This window comes from Perca fluviatilis, chromosome 2, assembly GCF_010015445.1.
Source record: "Perca fluviatilis chromosome 2, GENO_Pfluv_1.0, whole genome shotgun sequence".
Lineage (NCBI taxonomy): Eukaryota > Metazoa > Chordata > Actinopteri > Perciformes > Percidae > Perca > Perca fluviatilis.
Genome location: NC_053113.1, coordinates 22,658,513 through 22,682,945, shown reverse-complemented (window position 1 = coordinate 22,682,945; position 24,433 = coordinate 22,658,513). Strand labels below are relative to the sequence as shown.

General features: G+C 40.7%; 1 protein-coding gene across 13 annotated transcripts in view; it reads right to left on the bottom strand.

The window, feature by feature from the left end:
• Nucleotides 1-24,433, bottom strand: part of kirrel3b (kirre like nephrin family adhesion molecule 3b) — a 177,193-nt gene that overhangs the window by 73,563 nt on the left and 79,197 nt on the right. For 12 of the 13 annotated variants that reach the window (XM_039784975.1, XM_039784984.1, XM_039785026.1 and 9 more), the window contains exon 2: nucleotides 1,170-1,319. In XM_039784975.1, the coding sequence (XP_039640909.1) occupies nucleotides 1,170-1,319 (150 nt within the window). Of the gene's footprint in view, nucleotides 1-1,169; nucleotides 1,320-22,313; nucleotides 22,333-24,433 lie in introns of those variants that run through there. The other variant, XM_039785017.1, reaches the window with a different exon arrangement.

Sequence of the window (24,433 nt, the reverse complement as noted above, 5' to 3'; positions counted from 1 at the left end):
CTAGCAATCATAAGTACTCTCCCTGTCTGCCTCCTCTTCCTTCAAAGGAGACTTGAAGACTGCAGGACCATTGTTTACTGCAACCTCTCAGTCTCCCCTGGGCCTGATAAGAACACGAAGAGGGAATAGGATGGCTTTACTGGGGCTCTGTCAGCCACTGAGGTTTAATTACAGACCACACAGGCGACAGAGAGAGCCTCTGTTTGTTAAAAGGTCAGAGGGTAGAAGACCCTCAATCTCATGTGAAATACTGATTTAATCGTTCCTGAAGAGACTTTTGTGCTTTAAAAAAATGGCGGCAGTTGGATATTTTGTCGCCATGCCTTGAATTGCAATTACTCTAGCTTTATCAGTGGTCCCACAGGGGTGGTGTGTGGTGTTAAGAAAGACCGTGCCCTTATAGAATAATGCATCCTACTGTGTATAGAGTTCTGAGTACAGATTCAAATGGATCTATGTTTTCGGAAGAATTTAATGATCATTTCAGTAAAAGATACGTGCATACTGCGCTTTTATGGTTTTTCTCATTCATAGCTCAGTGCTTCAAAGGTTGTAAATGTTTATTTAGAGGAGTGATGTGCTTCCTTGAAATTCATCTAGGTCATGAATATACATAAAACCTCGATTGGTGGAACAACAGGCTACTAAATGACAGTGCAGTAGTCACATATACTCCAAATTAAACAATTAAGGCAATTATACATGAGGTGCAGTGTAATTAGAGGATGCCAGATACTCTTCAAAAAGCCATTTAGCAGCCTGAAGCACCAGAGAAAGACCAGTGCTACTATTGATTTCACATTGATTTTCATTCAGATTTTTGTGCTTCTCTGCCAAACAAAAAGTATAAGAGATGTAGGTCTGCATCTAACACAGACATAATTTTTTTATTCTGTTTGGTAATATTGAGTGATATACTTATTCATGTTTCACATAACACTTGTAATGTAAAACATCTGCTGTAATACAATATTATGAGACCTCTTTTATCTGTCTGTGGAGTGATCTATTTGGGAAAGGGTAGGATGTTGACATTTGGGGACTTTAGATGACAAAAAGCGGCCATTTGAATATGACAGTTATATTAGAGGGTGTAATTAATAGAGGAAACTGAGGGTGGTGGAAAAATGGAGGGTGACACACTCAAGGGGATAAATGCTGTTACTTACCAGCGAGGTCTCTGCCAACTCCCAGGGCCAGGCCATCTTTGATCCATAGGACAACGCCATGGTAACCGGGGATAGTGCATGGTAACGTCACAAGCTGGCCTGCCACCACAACCAGATCCTGTGGCTGCTGGGAAAACATGGCATCCGCCCCTTTAGAGCAAAAGAAGAAGGGAAAGGTTAGGTCTGACCCATTTAAATCATTACATCCTTCTAAAATAATCAGGAGAAGAGGGCATAGAAAATTCAAGATAAAAGAGGGGAATAAGTGTGGCTTTACAAACACCTGCTTTCAACATTTCAAGTGCTGAATGAAGGGAAAATGAAGTGCACCATATGCCCATTTCCACCAATTTCACTCAAACCCCTTGTCAAAGTTATGTTGAAGGACCCTAAAGGGTGATTTACAAATGTGGCACATTCTTTTACTATTCATGATATGGAGACAAGATACTTTACATGCATCAGAGGTGTCAGTGAAGCAACCAGGACTGAAGCACAGGCTAAGAGACAGTCGTCACAATTCAGATTGGTTCATTTATGAAGGATGTCACCGTTCAGATGGGCTGGGCTCTTACACACCACAGCAGATTACATGATCTCGTCTGCCAACACTGCTCTAGTGGCATACGTTAACTCAAGCTCACACCCATGTATTCCAACTGTGCAACTGCTATTAGCTGCACTCCTCTTCTGCGTGTTCAGGCAGAAAGTGGTGTGCAGTGAACTCCATTAGAGGCAGAGGGTGTGTTAATCGGGAGGGGTACGGTGGCGGTGGAGAGGGTGGGGGGTAGTGTTGTGGATCAGAGTGGAGGGTACAAAGTGGTACTGATGTGTAGTTAGAAACACTGGCAGGCTGCCTATCAACTAAAGCCCTCACACACATACACACTGACATGCATTCATACAGATGCAGTCTGATTTGGGAGCACGAACTGCAGCAAAGGTTTAAAAGTGTCACTTTCTCTCTCACACTTTACTGAGACAGTTTTAGTTAGCAGCTTTTTCTTATTTTTAAACTTCTAAGTTCTATTGCTTGGATCAGAATGTCTGCCTTTTTCTTGAACAACTTATTCATTCTCCTTGATATATGCAGCTGCACAAATACAGGCACACATACAAACAAGATCATGTACTTCTAGTACACTGAAATGGGCTCTCACGCACATATTTTTCAACTTAGTTATATGCAAATAAAAAGCTGATAGAAGAATAACATGTAGTGAATTACAATTATAAGCAGAGCAAAGACAGCGTGTTTTCATCTTACAACATATTTGTATCACATTGCAGTCATATTTATTCAAAGGACATTTCTTATCCTATTGCAAACAAGGGAATTTAATAGCTTTGTTCTACTATTTCAAACCACATCAGAGAAAAGATTGTTGTCATACAAGAAACTGATTTTAATTTAGTTGGAAAATGCCATTAGAATCCCCACAAGTCATTTTTCAGCCTTGAACTGATTTCCATGTGATGGATAGCTTGTTAGAGATGTAAACAGAAGTTTTCATATTGATTCATGCGCTCTCTTTCCTGTGCACACTACTGTCACACCTACACACTACACACAGACAGAAACACACCATCCTGCCTCATTTTAATATATATCTATTACTAAACCAACATCAGAAAAAAATATGATGTGCTGTGACTGAAAGCATATAATGGGCTTTTCATCATCTTCAGACTTAACAGATTCTCTTTGGCTAACCAGGCCTTTCGTAAGTGTGCATGTATATTAGTTCATGCTGGCTAAGTTAGACTTTATCTCACCATATGTATTGCCCTTCAAACCTTGACAGACCTGACTGTGTTCCCACGTGAGGAAATTATCTCGGCTGTACTCTGCTACACATTCAGCACACAGATGAAGCACGCATATATATAGACAGCTACTCGACAGATCTCTTGGCATGTTCCGGAAAAACAATGTAAACACCAGGGAATCTTGTATCTGCTCAGTCATGACAGATATTATCAAACCGTTCAGCCCGCACTGTAATCAATTTAACATTGGAGGGATGTCTCTGTTGGCAGCACACATGCCTGCATGCTTCCAACAAGCTGCCTATGTCCTCACTCCTGTCCCGATTCTCTGGACTACTCGCCTCATATTTTATCAAGAATTCTTTTTATTGGAGATTATTTTTCAGGCTACCCGTCATGTTCTCTCGAGACAGAGCAGCGCTGTTTCAGCTTGAACGATCATATACATAGATTTGATAATGTGTCTGCACAGAGGCAGATTTTAGCACTTTATTACTTGCAGTAGGAGTTCATGCAAATTCCGTGTCATACTTTGCCCTGAAACTATTGTAAACAAATATCTGACCTCTCAAACAGCCTCCTCCAAAATATTACTGTGCTCACACGTCTCTTACACAAATACGCACATATGAGCCATTAACTTGTAGCTTTACTTGAACTTGAGCTGCACGACTTAACGGGGCACTGTTGATTTTGCAAACCAAGATCAGTTTAGTCAGTCTGTAAGTCTTCTGTGGCTCTGAAGGGAGCTTTCCAAAGTCTAAATAAATAACCCTAATGATGTCATAAGATCTACTACATGACACAATTAAGTTGCATTATGGGAATTGTAGAATCCAGTGTTTTGTGATCTTGACCCATATTGAAGACTTATGCAGTATTCACCCCAAACGCAAAGCAAATTTTTTATTGAGTTTGATCGCAAGATCATTTGTGTTTATTTGCGTTACTAGCGAGACGCTCTGGAGAGGAGGAGGGCCTCCATGTATCAACAACGTTTCTTTTGCCATCTTTCTTCTTCTGTCATCAACCATGGCCGTAAAAAACACTATTTCTGCTTTGTGCCTGTTGTGAAAGTCCCAGATATGTTGGAAAACCAAACGCTGTCTTGTCTGTGGTTCATAACATCATCCAGAGGTGCACACAGCCCACAGATGGCTACAATCATTTGTTCCTCCATTTCTGATTGAACAATGTCAGCACGTCAGTTGAATGTCAACGTTGATAGGGTTTCGCGACACAGCCACACGTGAATACGCAAATTACACTATACACTATATTACTCTATTCGCATCTTTGCATTGGCCTTGCATTAATTGAGCCGTGTGAAAAATTCATTTTGCGTGTGTGTTAACACAGCATTAAGTTAGCTCCTGACTTGGACTATGGAAGTACAATACTAAATGGCTAGAATAACTCAAACTCTTCAAAAAGACCGTCAGACCAAAGCAGACAAAACGTAGCAAGTAGCAAGGTTGCAACATAGCATAGAAACAAAACATGCATGACACAATAAGCATGGTGAGTATTCCACAACAACAACAACAACCACCAACACCAGCCAATCAAAATCAGATGGACTTGGTCCCACCTCTGTATGATATTAAGTATCCTTTAAGCACATTTTCCTATAAGTTTGTACTGTTGCCATTTCAAGACTGATGTCCTAGAAGGGCTATTAAAATACACCAGTGATAGGAAGAATCAAAAACTTAACTGACACCAGCTTGTACTTGTCACTTGAGCAGTTAAAAAGTGACTTCCTTCATTCAATTTAAAGCCTGGCTGAGTCTTCATAGGGACACAGCAGTAAAATGAGATGATGTGTTTGAGGAGGCTGGGGCTTACATCAAGGTGGCTCCATTCATTCATCCATCCCTTCTGTACGGAATAAATCCCTGTCACACCTGTGACTTGCCACATTTATCCTTCACTGGGCATCACAGCGTTGGCAAAAAGATGTGCCCCAATCAAGGCATGTGCCCTTCTTTATTCTCTGCTGGGCATGACATGCAACAGAGTGAAGACAACCTCTGTCTCCCCACTAAATTCATGAAAAATAGTTTCATAACAAAAATCCACAATTAAAGTGAATATATGTAACTTTTTAATGTTTCTAAAGCTCTAGCATTTTTCATACAATGGTCTTAAATGACATGTAACAGCAAATGAGACTAACAGCGAAAAGAAAGCTATTTTTATATAGTTTTTAGTAAGGCCTCTGCCCTGGGTCGATTTTTCCAGGTAGACGTTGCTACAGTAACACATTCTGAGGGGTCACAGATTTTTTTTAAAGTGATGGTTCGGAGTAATTTCACCCTAGGGTCCTTTGCACCATCACCTCGAGCCAAACACCCCCCCCAGAAGCTTTTTTCACCTGGGTCTAACATTGGGAGAGTTAGCGTAGAGTAGCGTTATCAGCTGAATAGCTTAGCGCGGGGCTAATGGACCCACGTTTGTATCTCGTAAATGACCCCACTAATAATGCCCGAAATGATACCAAACGTCTACACTAGTATATATAGGTTATGCACTCATAAAACGATGGATTGGAAAGTTTATTAAGTACACCAGAAGTTTATGTAAATAACACTTGCCTGCTGGCTCCTGCTCTCTGCTGTTGTTGTTGCTGCTCTAAGACGAGTGCTTAGGGCCGTCTACAAATTACAACACTGAAAAGAGATGCAACAAAAATATTTTTTAATTTAACTTTTTTCTTTTTGTTTTATGAGTGCATAACCTATTTGTGCTAGTGTAGAAGTTTGGTATCATTCCGGGCATTATTAGTGGGGTCATTTACGAGATACAAACGTGGGTCCATTAGCCCCTGCACTAAGCTATTCAGCTGATAACGCTAGTCTACGCTAACTCTCCCAATGTTAGACCCAGGTGAAAAAAGCTTCTGGGGGGATGTTTGGCTCAAGGTCATGGTGCAAAGGACCCTATGGTGAAATTACTCCGAACCATCACTTTAACACCGGAAAAGCCAGTGTTAGCGTATGCCAGTGGAGCCAGGTAAAAGGAAGCAGGAGATTGGCCTAATTGTATTTTAATGTTATTTTAGAAGTTATCTGCTGTAGTTATGGCTGATCCTGGGGCAGGACCATCACAGGAAAAAAGGAAATGAAACAAAGAACAACTAAAAGATAAAAGGGAAAAGGAAAGTGAAAGACAACGATAACCTGAGTCCCACTCGGTCGGGCTATCAACAGATGGAGACAATTACGGGATTGTAAATGATTCAGAACCGAACCCGAATTGGCCCTCATGTATGTAATATGTCTATTTTATTCATAAAATAACTTTACAGTGTGCGATGTGGTTGTATGTCAGTAGGCAACATGAAATTACGTCCCCTTTCCATTTAGCGCGGTCCTTTTACTCCGTGTGTGTGTTGGCTTACTATTTTTTGTTCCCTTGTCCCATTGTAAGGTTACTTGTGTAGAGCGTCCATGGGTTTCATGAAATGCACTATATGAATCTAAATTATTATTACGTTGGTTGCTACAACAAACTCTTAATGCTTTGGCTTGTAACACAGTGACAGTGATACCCGGTTTAGCTCTCGAGACATCCAAAGTAGGCTGAGTTACCGTATGCAACATTTGAAATGCAACGATGCATCTGTAATTTAAGCAAAACATTAATCGCGACTATATGACCTCCCGATAATGCTAACTCAGTAATATGCTGTGGGCAATACAGCACCGAAGAAAAGACCCTTACAACAGTAGTTGTGGTAAAAACACTTTCCCCTTTTTGTCCAAAGCAGCCACTAGAATCAACACTAAAGTTACATATAGCCACTTTAAGAATTAAGCACCTCACTTTAGACTTTATCACTGACAGCAATATGAGGGGTGGAGGGTGATTGTGCTCAGGTGCCCGCAGAGTTGGAGAACCACATTAATAATGCTTTATTAAGCATCCTAACAGGGTTTACTAAAGAGCTTAGTTAAAAACAACATGAATAATAAAATGAAAAACATGCCAATTTGCTGTGAGACAAATGGGCCTTGACTTCAGGGGTTAGGTTCTGTATATGTGTGGGCACACAGAACAGAAAGAGACTACTTGTCGGTCGCTAGAGACAACTGCCCCGTGGGTTTTCTCGCTCAGCAACAGCCAAACCTGTACTATGAATAGAACTTCAAATAATAACACAAGTGAACTACTTAGTTTGTTTTCATCTATTGTCTGGGAAAATTAACAGACAACCTCTGGCTGTGCAGACATTACATAACAATCGCCATAAATTAAATCTATCAACAAAGCTCAGGTTATTACAAGGAACAGAGCTCAATGCTTCCAAATGCACACGAAAAATATAAAAACATGTTTTCTACATTTCTATATCCACATATCTGTATCTATAAAAGTAAATTAGGGTGGTGAACCCCCTTGCAAATGTTTTTGCATTACCCCTTACTTGATATATTTATGTGCATCAAATCCTAGACTATGATTCATGCTGGGTGTAATTGAATGCCCTACATTTAGAAAGGTAAGGCCAGAGATCTTTGATAAGGACTGCCCAGTTGTTTCAAATGGTGGAAAAAAGCAGGTAGTTAAAGACTGTGCACAGAGCCATATTCATAATGTGGACCGGCACTTTGCATCGCCTAATGTTGTCATTTCACTTCAGATAATTTGTTTACCATTGGACGGCTGCTGCATTTCCACACACTACAACACTATTTTCCCCTCAGTGCTAACTGCCCCCAATTCCATCGCTCTTTGCCAATCAGGCCTGGAAATTACCGTTACGGACACACATCCAGCCCACTTCAGGGAAATAATCAGCATGCTGTCTGTGTGGCATGTGGCCACACAGCACCAAAGCTTAGCTCAGGATCATTATCAAAAACTATTACCCCTCTGGCCTGGGTATTTTATACCAGCAATTTAGATGCACAGGGGGGCTTCAGAATACGGAGGAGTAGGTGAGTTGGTCATATGTATTGTAGTTTGGTTGCCAAAGACCACAGTTTCTTTTTAATGACAATGCTGCTGGAAGTTTTCAGTGGTATGTAAGTGGAAGCAGTAGAAAGAGAAACAGGTGGGGGGAACTGAGGGGGAGAGGTTTATTTTTATCTTCCTCTAACCCACTGGTAGGGTTGCCGTGTTGCGTGTTACTTTTGATAAAGGTATGCATTTAGAGAATAAATTAAAATATTCTTATAGATCCTATTGCAATGATCGTCAAATAAAAAATATCATCCACTTTCCCTTCAGGGGCCCCTATTGGTCCATTTGTTTAAATCACAAAGAGGAGATGCAACCCACAGGAACCAGAAACGTACATTTTTCGAGCACATGAACAGACTTTCTTTTATCTACTAATTATTACTTAACACTTCTATAAGGACTCCAGCTGTTTTCTTTTCTGGCCTGTAGGTAAATATGAACAAATGCCCTGCAATTAGGATTACTCCTCTAAACTGCAACTGAAAGTTGCCTGTTGCAATGCACACCCAATCCATCTCTCTACCAGACCTCCTACTCCTCTGAAGCAGCGGCTGACGTTTTTGTCCTTCCTCACTACACACTGATTAGTGATAAACCCACAACTCCAGCATGCATTCTCTCCTTCTCACCATAGGTCTAATGGCCATGATTTGTGCACTTACAGATTATCTACAGCATGATCATTAATTTGACACTGTCACTGAAGCATGCTGCTGTGACATTCATCAATCCATAGCAACCACAAAAGAATGACTTCTATCTCGCCTGTGGTTATATGACTCCCATCCTAGTTGCTGAAAGTCACTTTCAGATTGGTGATAAGTGCATTCTGAATGTCTGAAAAAGCATTTTGACAAATTTTAGAAAGGAAGCGACCATAATTTCATGTTAAAGCTACATTACTGCAAATGTGTGACAGAAACTTGGCAGGAAAACAGTCAACTAATTACAAATCATGTCCACTGAAAGTCAAGCTTTGATCAACTATGTTTTATAATCTAATTTATTCACAATATTAATTGAGAAGCAATGGGTCACCCAATAGTTCTGATTAGCTGTGATTGATGTACTGCTTGTTAGAGTTTAATAAGGCAATTAGAGGGTCATTTTCTTGATATTTGGCACTTCGTACTTATTAAAACCATAACCTTGCATATTTCTAATAACACATGTTTAGTAAACAATACATAGAGATGCATAACACATAGAGCCGGAGCACTGCGCACACACACATACATACATTGTACTAGACAGCACACTAATTTAATTTAATTTAATTCAATTCAATATTTATTTGTCACAGATAGTGCATATTAATAAACATTTCTGTAAATATGCCAGAATTAGCCAAAATGCTAGTTTTCATCTGCAGTCCCTGGCAAGATGTTGCACTAGGCTTAGAAACAATGATAGGCATCCTAACATGAGCATGATATTGAATACAAATATAAATCCATGTGCACTAGATAAAATCATTCTTGTCGAAAATCACATTTCATTGTAGATTAAAAAACAGACAAACAAAAAACACCAACATATATAACATATATGGTATATGGCCTATAAACCAGACATACAAAATTAATGAAAATGCTTGTGACTAGCCATTTTTTTGCATTAGACTTAAATGAGTGACATGATGAGGACTTTCTTATTGATTGTGCTACTTTATTCAGCTGATGTGCTGCCCTGAAGGAAAAGACAGCCTGGCTGAATGCAGTGTTTCTCAGTGGGATTGTGCAGTAACACTAATGTGTTAAGTCTGAGGGCATGCAGGAACCAACTCTGCAGGTTAATTTGACTGAAAATGTAATCTGTAAAACTCCATGAACAGTACAGCATGTAGTTACAAAGAGAGGCAGTCTACATCCAAAAGTAACACGGGAAATGGTTTAGGTACAACACCTTTTTATGAACTCAAGGCATTCTTACATAAATTGCCTTCAGTGTGTTCTGAAAAGATGAAATTACATAAGACCACTATAAAAAAGGTCTACCTTCAGAGAGAGAAGGAACAATGATAATGCCTCAAATATTTCCCGTAGCATTTACGCTTTGCTCAAGGTGGTACGTGAGTATTCACACTAACAATGGGATTTTTTTCTGTCAAATTCTGGATTTTGACATTTTTTTAAACCTTATTTCACTAAGGTTTTGGCCCTCTGTTTCTCAGAGCACCGACTGTAGGCTTTTGTTACATGGGCTACTTCATTACAATAATTAATATTTCATAAAGCATGCATTTCTATCAATCTGTCTTCCTCATCAGAATGTTCAAATCCCTTTTCCTGCCTGTCCACTTGTGAAACAAACACAGTTGTATGCAGACTGATAATACGCCAAGCCCATCTATGCTGCGACGGCTGCCATTATTTTCAAGATTTGTCTGTGGAAATGAAAATTCATGAAGCAGGGATGATAAACATCAGTGCTGCTGGAAGACGTATTTATGCCCTCTCTCACACTGTGCATTAGTGGAGCATGACAGTTGCCAAGACATAATCAAGACGGATCGCCTCTGATGATGACTTCTAAAAATTACAAATGGCAACAGCGGGAAGGCCTTGAAGGCGCTCGCTTTATTATCAGCTACACGGCCAAAAAAAGTGTGATTCCATGGACATCAGTAGCTGGGGTATCAAGGGCCACAAACGGATTATTAAATCACTCTAGGCTGCATCTTTTCTGGCAGTTGAAATACCAGGGGTTCCAAAGGTCATCAAGACATTATGAGCCATAGAACGGATTCTTACCCTCAAGCAAATTTGTTTTAACTTCTCCTACGATGGATAAAACGAAAGAATGCTGAAATATAATGGTCTTCGAGGTTGTCAGCCTCTAAACAGTCCGAGTAGCGTGAAATCAAACACACAAAGTAATCCACTAACTAGATGTATGTGAGCTTTGTTCTGGAAACACAAGACCTAGTCTGACCACTGATTGTAATTACTGTTATAAAGCAGCAACTCCTGTGGGCTGGTTTCCAAGGTAACTACAGTTCAAAGAGAACGGTTCAAATATTCTAGTTAGCATAAATGTGACTGAACGCCACATAACCCTCCTCCCCTGGCTGGTATTGATTAAAAAAAGTGTGGGGAAATGGAGCGAGTCGCTTTGCAAACCGGACTACTTTATTTTAGCGTACACTTTTGCATAATGGGAAGCAGGGACATAAAAGAGATGCAAATGAGATGGAAAAGAGAAGAAGTTTGGGACTTTAGATGGGCCTTGATTGAATAGGAAGGGTCCCTTCTGTTTCTCTACTCCATCATCACATCCTTTCTTTGTCAACTTTTACCACTTCATCGCCTCCTGCCTCCTCAGAGCACTCTGCCACTGGGGTATTTGTTTGTTTCCAGAGCTCAAGGCCAGCCTTGCTTTTGTCTCTCTGCTGACACATCAACACTTGAGTGTTTACTGAGTGTAAGAAGTCAAGTGATTTGCAAAGGGAATATGTTTGTGCAGGAGAGGGATCTTAAAGGGTGTTCAAAGTGAGCTTACATTGGGATTGATCATGTTCATTAAGGAATGATGAACATTTGAAACAGACTCAGGTGGTTGATTTGATGGATGTGGTGTGGAGAGGGCCTTAGTCCAAAAGGGCATATCATATATTTTGAGGGAGAGTCCTATTTTTCTATTACATGATATGTCATAGGCACAGAAAGCCACATTAAGCTGCCTTTTGTCCAGCAATAACTCATATTTTGTAGGGCTGACAAGATAAAAGTGTACCTTGACTTTCAAGACTTGGAGCAGGTTCTCTTTGAGTAAGATCAAATCAAGAGATAGATCAACGCTCTTGGGGAAAAAAAAGCCGAAAGGGATGTATCTGTCTGTCGGAAAAGTTTAGCAAATGTGTCCAATTCATACAAAGGTTTTAATAAGTCAAAGAAATTGCTAACAAGGCGAGGTGTTCCGATTTGGGATAAAAACCCACGTTTCACATGTTTGAATAATATCTCTTAGTTATTTGTTAAAGAACATATTCCATTTGGGTTTTATTGTAAATAAAAAAACACTAGTAAATTGTGTGATGAATACATTAAGGCTACATTTCTTTCATAAAATGAAAAAAATATACATAAGGCAAACCCATAAAAAAAGGTGAACTGGGGGGAGGAGACTCCATAAATAAGCCACCTGCTTAGATTTTGTCCAGGTTCTCACAGCACACAGTGATAGCATACTGAGTTTTTTTTTGTCATATCTGTCAAGGTCTCTCTTATCTCTTCACACATAAACTACAACATAAACTGTGGAACACACAGAATGTTGTTCTTTATGAGGAAACATTCAGCGACAAAAGATGGTGCGTTATGTCTGCAAGAGGTACAAGGAGTGTGATATCTGGGAAGAAATATAGGCTCTGTTAGTTTCCTTCAACTGATTCACATGTTTTAAGTGCTTTGCAGATAGATGGATAGATAGACAGAAAAATAAAGTGGAAGAAATTGTCATATCACTTTTTTCCCCAATGTAAATTCTTCTTATACATGGCTTTAGTAATTCAACACGTGTCCCATTTCCTGTTGGCTTCAATGGATTAGAGTAGAAAGAATGATACAGAAAGAATGATGAGACCCCTGCTCCTACGATTTCTCAAGGGACACAGTTAATGCTCATATTTCTTCAGTTGAGATGGATTTATAATTATCCACTTCCAGTGATTAATGATCTTATAATTATCTGTGATGAAATATATCAACACAGACTTGTGTGGCTTCACTCACAATCTTATTCTGTGATAATAATAACAATAACACTGTAAGGATGAGGAGATAAGCACTGTGTCATTGATAGCAAGTCACAGTGCTTATTCCTAACTAAACAACATATTTTCACAATCATTGCCTTGGCTTGGAAACACTCTAACTGTAATGTAGCCATAACACTCCGCCATGTTAAGAATAACTAACATAAGCAGTGTCATGGTTACTTTTTTGAAAGATTTTATTTATTACATTATGAATTTTAACAAACACCAAGCAGAAATTGGAATGGTCTTCTGGAAAAAAGGAATGCAGCCTCATTAAAAGAGATGTTCTCCCTGAGCTTTCTCTGACTCATAAAATCCCCATTTGCCACCCTCCAGACAGTGGAGACATCCATTTTCCTCACATCGTCTTCAACTATTTGCTTTCCTTGGAGACAGCCTCATCTCATTCGTCTTCACTGGCTGCTGTGACATTGAAAGAGACCCCTAATCAAAACATTTGTCTTTCTTTCTGCCTGCGCTCAGACCGGTGAATGAGAGCTGACACCAGAGGGAGATGTATTTGTCCCAATAAGGGCCTCATCTCCGTGTCACCGCCGGGCAAGTGTTTTATCTCGACAGGGCACTGATGAATCCGCCACTTAGCCTTGATTTGGAGGAGCGGCTCGCCACTGCCAAAGTGCCAGGTTAAATCACAACGTCAGTGGCTCAGCCATGGCCATTTCAAGCAACTCAGACATTTTGCCTTTACCATAAATGCTCATAAATGTTGCAATAAGGATCTCTGCCTTCTCTTATGTGAAGTGAGCTGTAATTACAATGTAATGTTGTATTAGGAATGACAATTACAGTATATATTTCTTGTATTACCATTTTTGTTCATGTGAACGTTCATGTATGTGTCAATTATGGAACTTTATAAAGTTCCAGGATGTCTGTCTTTTTCTACAGTGAAAACAGCTGGCTTAACACCACTTCTTAGGTGGTGTTAAGTCATAGTTGTACTGCTAAACTTCAGACACTTAACATATTGTTTGGCTCAAGGCTCTGAGGCATTCGCAACATGTGCTGCCTAATTAAACTAACTAACTAGCTAAAAGGAGAAGAAAATAGGCACACCACATAAGACAGCCTATTGAGGTAGTTAACAGCTCAGGAGAAGCCTACTGATCTTTTGTGTGATTTTCAAAGGGCGCTGTTTCAAAGGAAGGGCTCAGATGTTTGCACTCAACATCCATATGCTTGTGCCATGTTCAAATTCCAAAACAACTCCATCCATAGACAGTAAATCATCTCAGGTTTGATTTTCTGATAGATCACTGTGGCCACCTGCTCATAATAGCAGGGCTTAAATGACAGCCTCCATTTTTCCATTAGAGAGTATTTAACTTACCCCGTCTGGTTATCAGGTTGTAAGGTGTAAGCAGCTCTAAACGCAGGTGATGAGGATGAGTGTAATACACTTTGGATTTAACCAAATGCATGTCCATCGCTGCTAGCGCTTTCTGCTACATTAGTGAAAAAAGCTTTTTGGAAAAGTGGAGAAAGCAATGTGTGTATGTAGAGAGAGAGAGCGAGAGAGAAAGAGAGAGAGAGATGAGAGGCAGGCTCCTGCTAGATACAGTACCTGTCAGACAGAGTGGAATGTTGTTACAAGACAAGGGAGGAAAAGCAGGATTTATTAAGGTGTGCAGGATACCACTGACATAAGATAAGAGGCCTGAGTCGGAACTACATTATGCCACACCTTCACTAAGAGGACTCTGTCAAGACGGGAGTAAAGATCCATTTCAGTACGAAAGCCACTATAATACTTGACTGCAGAAAGCCATTACCTTTCAAGTATACACTCTACCTTTAAGTGCATATAAGGCAATAAGCAGACACTCTATCCTGTAATTTCATTTGGATTATCAAAGCCTTTCTTTCAAAATCTGCCCTTAAATGGACAAAAATATTATTTTCAGAAAGCTGTAGGCAATGTCTTTAAAGTGGCGAAAAACGGTGTAAAGCTGTAGTTTGTTTGGAATGGGAACTCAGATTTTATAAGAGGTGCGGTTTACGGTTAGAACACCAGACAAAGATGATTGTCTGCAAAGTCCGTACGTCATGGATGGCACTCGAGTTAGGAGCTCAACAGCATGTCCTAGAGCGTCCTTTACCAGTCTGTGTGGTTCTTCAGCAGTACATCCCCGAGCCCTACCTGGGACCACAAAACATCTCCCCTTGGACTTGCTTTCACACTGTCACCTCGTACACAACACCCCTTTTTGTGAAAATCTCTCAATCAAAGCTTAATTTGCATTTCAAAGTAGCACTTTACAGCCATGGAGAGGACATAAAATCACACCTGCCTTCAAATAAATAAATGGGAATTCAAAATGGTGTAAAAAATGATATAAAGCAGAGCTGGTAGAAAACTAAGCTTGTCGTATTTTATGTCATCTACAGTACATTAGCAAATGCCATAAAAGTGCACAGCTGTGCGAGATACGGTAGTTGTAAGATTTAGGGGACTAAAGGCAGTAATATAAATGGGGGGGGGTAATGATAGAAAAAAGGTTTGCCAGAAACACTGTGGGCAAAAAGCCTAAAAACTAATTGAAAATGCTTCCTTTTACTTTGAGCATTTTCTCTTTGGAATCACGTAATATTCTAAGCCGATCCATTTATTTAAAAAACTGTTTATCAAACTACTTTTCTTGAATGGAAATAAATACACCTCACTCAATAATTAGTTTTTTTTACCCAAGTCAAGGGCCCTTCACCTTGGTCCACCATATTTTCATGAAATGTTCTGTCTTCAACAGATGCTTTAAATCTTCATCTTTGCAAATAAAAATACTCCACTTGACTGGTGTCTACCATGACCAGCGTGACCAGCCGGCCCATCTGTGAGGATCGCTCCTGTGGGCCACTGTTGGGGAACCAGTGAGCTAACATGCATCACATGCATATGATAAAGTTGTCCAAAACCATTTATGTTTAGTTTTAAGGACTGGATAATTTGCAACTGAACTGCAAATTGCTTCTGCCAAAGCCCCGGTAAATAACAAAAATAATGTGTGAACCAAAGGCTGAGCTTGATAGGAAGATTATTGAGTGCTGTAATATAAGTGGTGATTCTGACAGAAATGAGCAGTGTGCATTAACATATATCCCTTGTAGTGACACCCTTATGACCACTTTGTTCCTTCATACTTGCATTTAACCTTGGCTGAAATAGTGCTGAATATGAATAATAGGTTGCAGGTCCTAACCTGTGTGCTGGTGTTAACCTGTGTTAAAGAATACATTCAAATACATTGCCAGGATACAGCAGTATGCATAATGCCTCTCCATTAATTTGCTGGTGCATATTTTCATGAATAATTATTGCTGGAATCCTTGTATCTCTGCGGTAACGAAGCTGTCATTCAAATAAAAAGGGACATGTTTAATCCACAAACCAAAAAAGGACAAAAAAAACAAAACGAAAATGACCTAAATTTACTCCGCTTGACTGGTGTCTACAATGACCAGCGAGACTAGGGGTGGCCGGGGACTGTGAGGATGGCTCCTGCGGGCCATTGTTGGGGAACCAGTGAGCAAACACAGAAGCAAGCCGTAGTCTTCAGTGGATCACAGGAGTGGTTTGATGCTGAGGCTCAGGTACCTCTCATCTTAGGTTGCTGTCTCTCAGTGCTCCTGGTCTCCCCTGGGGCACTTTGCCACATCCAACTCAGCATCCTGGTTACTAGACTGTGAAGCCTCAAGAAATCCTTTTTTTCCAAGACTACTCCTCTCCTTTTTTTCCACACCTCTTGAACTTTCTTTTGCCGACAGCATTGCCTGGGGCCATAATTCAGCTCCCGATAGTGGAAGAGCTTTGAACCCCCACACTCCTCCCATCGCTACCTCTAAACCCCTACCGAACATTGTCTCTACCTTTTACCCGTTCCCATTTTTCTAATTTGATATCAGCTTTGCTCTTGCCAGTTTCCATTTTCTGTGCAGGTAAAACACTTTGAGAGATGCAGTTGAACCTTTGTTTTAAAAAAGAAAAAAATCAACAAGGCACCCTCGCTCCTCTCAGCTTTGCCTTCTCTACACTTTTAACTCAGTTGGATGTCGATTTGTCTGACTCTGACAAGGTTTCACAATGGGTTCTCCCACCATGAAGTGTTAAGCGAGGAAGCTGAGCAGTTTAGGAGTGGAAGTCAGACATTATTAAGTCACTTGTGTGACGGAGTTCCCCTCACACTTTGTTGTTGAAAATGTCTTTATTAGGAGTAAGCCCTTGAGATGCAGCATCTCGTTTTCGAGGGGGTCCAAAACTTTGTAACTCATTAACAATTGAGGGAAAAGTCAGTTACTGCAAATGCCTCTTATGCTACGTTTACACGTGGCCGGCTATTTTCATAAACGGACATTTTAACCTCTCCGTTTTCAAAAATAACATTGTACACAGCTGTCAGTTTACAGAAAAGTGTTAATTTACACGTACCCGTGTATATATGCCGTCAATGCCGTCAAGAGCATGTCAGACCTGTAGTTGGCAGTGTAACGAGAAGCTCAAGCCCACGTTAACCAATCAGAATCCCGAAAATACCAACAACAGCAACAAATCACTTCCTCTCTCTTCTCTTCCTCACTTCCTCGGCTGCCTAAACCTCCATTTGTCTCAGTTTACATGCAAACGAAGTTTTCCCAAATCTCCACTCTGGCCGGAGTTTTTAGAAAGAATCGTTTTCAGAGGCAAATTCTCCGTTTGCGTGTAAACGAAGGGCACAAACGAGGGGGAAATGTCTCTGTTTTTCAAAAAAACCATATAAACAGGGTATTACTCACAATTTAGCTATACTAAGGCACACCATACAAAAGAGAGGAGATAGAGAGAGAAAAAAGACTAAATGACCACTGTGGGTTTTAGTTTGGGGAAACTTCCTGCAGTGCCTTTGCCTTACTGGGAATACAGATTGTTAGAACCAGAATGCAAAGGACGAAAAGCAGTCATAAAAACGATGCCATCCACTGTAGAGTTCTCTCCAGAGACCAGCTATACCTCTTTTTGACTCAAGTCACATAATACATTTTAACACTTATGCCTCTTTTAAACTTAACCTTAACCTTAAGAAGTACACAAACAAGTAGTCAGCACTGTCAACATTAATTTAGGCATTACATCTTGCTGCCATCTTGTCTTGTTAATGTCCCAGCAATGTCGTTTTTTTGCATTTCTACCAAAAATGTATGTCTATGCTATTGTGCCCTGTTTGTTATATGGCCTGACAGTTCAGCTAAGAGTGTATGCTGGTGTTGATCTTAAACAATTGTTCTTGTTTTTTTATCATTAGCATAATCAACTTTTATAGGGCCAAATCTGTATGTATTATTTATAGCTTAATCCTTTTATCTCTTTTTAGAGTGACCTCTACCACCAGTCCAGGGACAGCAGATGTAAAATAGCCTCCAGGCTAATTCTGGCACGTTTTATATATTTTTTTAATGTATTATTGGTTTGCATTGTCCCTGATAAATAAACCTGAAATAAATAAAAACTATCAAATAATCTTCCATTTAAAGCTGTTCATGATCCAGGGTGGGTCCTCACCACCTTTCCACTTAGTGTGCGTGGCTATCGGGTTGTGGAGGCATCTTAAACCACTCTAAGTGGTGATGACATGGGTTTTCAACCAATTAAAGGCCCTCTCAACAAGAAGCAGTCATGGTCTTCTGCAGGTTTTACTGGGCACTTAACAGGCTCATCAGCGCTTGCTTTTTGCCTGGTCACTGAACTGCCTCCGTGACTCCAGCACTCGTGGAGTTACCCTTGACAATTACCTTTGGCTGCCATTGCCTTGGTTGTCAGAGCCTTTGTCCCATTGCTGGGCAGGATGCCAGCTGCAAGAAAATTCTGCCAGCCTGTATGAACCAAAGGCTGAGCCTTATAGGAAGATTATTGAGTGCTCTAATATAAGTGGTGATTCTGACAGAAATGAGCAGTGTGCATTAACATATATCCCTTGTAGTGACACCATTATGACCACTTTGTATTTTCATACTTGCATTTAACCTTGGCTGAAAAATAGTGCTGAATATGAATAATAGGTTGCAGGTCCTAACCTGTGTGCCGGTGTTACCCTGTGTTAAAAATACATTCAAATACATTGCCAGGATATAGCAGTATGCATAATGTCTGTCCATTAATTTGCTGGTGCATATTTTTATGAATAGTTATTGCTGGTATCCCTGTATCTCTGAGGTAATGAAGTTGTCATGCAGAGAACTTGCAGGGAGAGGGATGAGAGGGACAGGATGTGCCAGAATAATGGGGTCTGAGGCCACTGGAAAAAGCGCTCCATAGAGAGTGCAGAAAAGACACTTTCTTCAATTGAAAATAACTACAAAACATTTGTGCACATGAGAATCCATCTTCTTGACTATCAGCAGCCCAGAATAAAAGTGAAAAACAACAATCCATTGTGTTACAATGTGTTTCATTTGGACCAACACAGCATGGTGTCTTCAACAGCTGTTGGAATTATGTACCTAATGATGCACCAAATGCATCCAGTATTAAGCCTGTTGCAAATTTATTAATTGATCAGTATTAATTCTAGAAGGAATTTGTAAGTGTATGTATGCACAAAACACACACACACACACACACACACACACACACACACACACACACACACACACACACACACACACACTGTGGTTGTTTGTTGTTTTGTACCAGGGCAGACGGAAAGAAGTGATATGAGTTGAGTGCCCAAGTGAATCAGATTAGCATGTGGAGTCCAGACAGGAAACCATGGCACAGCCACTCTGACTTGATGCCAGTGTTTTTGAGAGTAGCCATGCTAACTAAATGAGGGATACAATTATGTCTACAATATAAATGGAGGAGAGAGCACGGATATGAACAGAAAGGGCAGATGTGAGGTTTACAAATGTTATTCCTGCACACCACGGACAGATACTGTGCTGTTTGTTTTCACTTTCAAAGTTGGCTCTGAGAGATCGAAATGATTTATATGCATTTTTCATCTATATGGGACACTATCAAATATTGATGTTGATATCCCTCTGGAAATGTTGATCAAATAGCCTCCTTACCCACACTATATCTGCCAGCTGCCTCATCTGTGGGCAGCATGCATCAAAACTGGGTCTGACAAGATGTGACTTTTCATCTGCGGGCTTTGGAGTCACATAGGTATAGATGATGTCCTTTCCCTCTTCTCTCTTCTGTCTGTCTGTATTCACACTCTGCCTCCCAAAGCATATCATTTGTCATCTGGAGAAATTGCTCCCCTCTCTCTTGCCATCATGGTGGAACATATTTTTCGTGATCTCCAGGATCAAGGGGTTTTCAATAAAAAAAGACTCCATATCATCCAGTGACCCTGACTTCACGCCACGAGGCTCCTAATGAGCCCTCAGCAAATAGGCTGATTTTTTTCTTGTCTGTGCCAATTGAGCTGTGACCCGGCTAAGGCCTTGCTAATCAAAGACATATTGAGTCTACTCATTATTTACTTGTGACAGCTAGCAGAGAAACATGATTAAAGCAAGCCAACTGAAATGGAGGGGAGAAGAGAAGAAACTGTGCCGTCGAGATACGTGGACCGTGTTTTATCAAATGTTTGCTTTGTACTTCAACACAGCGGAAGGTCATAGCTGCCAATTAAACAGAATAAAAACATAGGCTATTTATCACACTATTTTGTATTTACTGAAGATTTACCCATACAACAGCAAAACATTAAGGTTGTAGTGTGTGGAGGATGGCAAATGATTGCTTTCCTGTATGTCTGTGAAGAAGATGAAAAGATGACTTAGCTATGTCTGTGGGACAATCAATCACTGCTAGGTGTGTGCATGTCCAAAACCTTTAATATCTTAACGAGTCACTTTGTCTGGATGTCATCACACTGCTGTGTCACATTGCTAAAGAACATTCAGAAGGTCAGCTCACTCGACAAGCTTCTCGTATTCATGATGTTATGTTTAGGAAAGTCATTACCTTGTCAAAAGGTTGAAAACATGAGTCATAGACAGACATGTTGCGAATTATAAACTCACAAACAAAATTCTCAGCCTGCTGTTTTGCAAAGGAGTTATCGCTCAGCAACTGCAGCAAAGACAAATAGAAAATGCCAAGCCTAATAATACTCCAATCAATGATATTCTCCATTAAGCAATGTCCCTGATGAGTAAAACTAAATCACGTGTACTGGTTTAGTCCCTATGTACTGAAAGAAGAAAGAAGCTGACAGTATATTTTGTGTTATCAAAGCTCTGTTGCTCGAGCATATGTTGGCACAGACAAACATACATGCCAGACACAATTTAGCCATTAGAGGAAGCTTTTAGATGTCAAGGCAACACGTTCTAGAAGAAGAGAGGGAAAAGGCCTATAGGGAACTCAGAGTAAGAGAGAGACTGAATCTAGCTTGTCCCCACCAATGTGGAGAGGGCTTAATTAAAGTCTGGGCATTTCATTAAGGCAGCCATTAAAGTCAGCTTCATTTAGTATAACACTGGCATGCCACAGTGGGACACTTGAGCCATCACACACACATGTGCATGCATGAGACCATAGCAGGGCTCATCCAGTGGACCTGAAAAATATGCAGTGGGGCGAATGCTTTTCACTATAATTAATAGGAACTGTCCCATCCCCCACCCCTGCGAGTGGAGAACACATATTGTATCCTCCACCCACTTTCCTTACACTCGTAGGGACTATCCGTCATTTTGCCTTAATGTGTTTAGTTGCACCACACAAGGACGAGGGATTTTGAATGAAATCATAAAAGACACTTAGATTGCCGTTACATGGAAGAGGGGATCCCATATATTACACCGCAGTGTGTGTTCATTTCCAGGAAATGACATGGGCCTTATGCTGTAATAAATGGTTGATCTCTCCCTCCATCTCTTTGTCTCCACCTCATAACTACATAAAATATAGGGAGATGGTACCAGGGATAATGTTGGAAGGTTATGATGTAACTGATTGGGGTGCATTTCATACGGAAAATTCATTTTGTATTGCTTTGCTTCCCTAATCATAAACAAAACATATTGTGTCCTATTTCTGAAATTCATAATCCTCAGTAAATGCAAGGGGAGAAATGGTGTACAATGTGATTCTGCTTAGTGTCAGTTTAAGCCGAGCCATTGACTCGCTTTCCGCCAGCCTGCTTTTCATTCTTTCCAGGCAACTGATCCCTAAACCGTTTGTTAGCCTCTGCATGCAGAGACTGCACAAGTCATCCCTTGAAGGGATTGGAAAGATGTGAAGACAGCAAAACAAAAAAAAAATAAAGGGGAGGGGGGGGAAAAAAAAAAAAAAAAAAAAAAAAAAAAAAAAAAAAAAAAAAGAGAGAGAGAGAGAGAGAAATTCATCTCTGATCTTAAGTGACAATTTGACTTGGAATTTTGCCAGAAGAACGCCATACTGATGAAAGAGAAAATAAATAAAGGATGCAGAGAAGATGTCAGCCAGCTACGGAAGAGTGGAAGAGACAGAGAGGTAGAGAGAGGGGAGGAGAGACGGAGAAGAAGAGTGAGCAGTTTGGACATTCTGGCTAGATTCCCTTGCCCATTACAGAGTCTGGATCTGACTTCACATGCCATTAGATACAGTGTAAATCAGCAATTAGGTGCACAAATGAAGAAATGTCAGCTATTACCTGGAGCACAACAGGCTGACAGACCTTGCCACGGAGCATTCCAGCACAGCCAGGATCCCTCGTCTTACGAACGTCTGCATGCACGCATACGTGCGCACACACACACACACACACACACACACACACACACACACACACACACACACACACACACACACACACACACACACACACACACACACACACACACACACACACAGGTTTTGGCAAGAGGATGGCACTGAGGTGCGTGGCTCAATTAGACATGTTGTTGTAGTTTACAGTAAGTATGACAACTGTTGTCACAATATCTTCTCTCTTCTGAGGGCATCAAAAAGCCCAAACAGATCAAGTAAAAAGGGGGGTGTTTTTTCCCTTAAAAAAATAAAATAAAAAAATTAAAAATGTATATCCCCTTCTCCTCATTCAACTCCCTACATTTCTCATTCCGCCAGTCCACAGACAATGGATCTATGGATCTATCCAAACACCTGTTTTCTACCTGCTTATTCCCACTAAAGATCACAGGAAGAAGTCCATCCCACACTGAAGTCCATCCCAGCATGCATTAGATAAAAGGTGTTAAAACACTCTGGATAGCTTGGCAGTCTTTAGCAGGGTTAAAACGTAAACAAACAAATGCAGTGAAAACTAGACAATGTAAAGTTTGCAGTTGATCTGATCTCATGCGTGTGGATTCAATGAGGGAAACAATATGAAGCCAGAACTTACTGAAGGACTCTTTAGCCTCTATGCCACCTAATGTATCAGTTGGGCAAATTCTTTTTTCATTTGCAAAAGTCTTGCCTCTCTGCACTTCAGCGTACTTAGAGCGGATTTTTTACCACGTCCCAGCAACCATCACCTTTCTGAGCACATTTAGGTCGGGCTTATAGGGGGACCTATAAAGTAGAGGGACAGAGCAGGGAAAATGTGCAATGTTGAAAAAGCAGGCCACTTTACAGCACTGTCAACAGAGTTGTCCTAATTATGCAGCCACCCAAACAGAGGCCCCTCTAATCCGCAGGCACACTGGCCTGTCAGATTTCCTGCGAAGATCAAGAACACACGCGCACACACACACGCCACGCGGCAACTTCTGCACACTCACCTCACGCCCTAAGCCAGTTAAGACATAACTTTACAGCGTTGAAGGAAATTTACACAAGTGTGATAAGATCGAACATGAGCACACAGTGCCCTAGATTTACTCCATGTCCAAGTGTTGGCTTGCCAGTGTGAAGGATAGGGTGCTGTGACCTAGGGAGGTGGAAGCATTAGACTTCATCTTGGAGCACTGCCCTCCAGGGATGTGCTTACTCTGATGCAAGTTATTAAAGCAAACAGCTGCATTTGCCGTGGGGAACCTTTTGTGTGAGTGTGCGCTCCACATCTTTGGGTGTGAGTAGTGTAGAAATGTTCAGTAGTGACACAAACAATCAGTGTTGATGTCGGCAGATTTTGCACGCAACTGAATATTCTGGCTTTTCTGTGACTGCTGTCTTTTGCAGAATTTGCAGATGCTTTTTGAAGCAGCCTAAAGCCTCCTTGATGATTTGCCTGGTAATTAGATATATTCCCGGGGTTCTGGGCAAGCGCTAAATGTCATTATTACACCTCAAATAGATTCTCCCTCTGAGCTAGGTAACACATCATAATGAATGCTTTTTTTAAATTCCCACTGCACCCTTTAACATCTACAATACCCACCTTCACACACATACCACGCGTCTTCTTTTGCCATCATGGCACCTGGTCCAGGCTGCTATATGGGTAAATTGAAGTGACACTTCTTCACTCCTATGGTGATGGCAGGTCACAGGTGCAGCTGTCTGACATGGAAAAGTGTTACTTGCAGTTACTTTAAACAGTATCCTTGAAAGGTAGGTGCTATATTGGCCTGAGTTGACCAATTGGCAGTACACAAGAAAATAAAATTAAGACGGACATTAAATTTCCTTTGCACTTTGGAGAGCCTCCAGCCTCAATTTGAGATATTCTGCCATATTTTTTTGGCCCTCCATAATTTTGTGTAAGTGTGTGTGCGTGCTGTCTTGTTTCGGTTAGTGTGAATCACGTTTAGGGAGGCAAGGCTGAGGGAAATTAATAGCTTGTTGACTGGGTGTCTGCAGCTCCTGTCT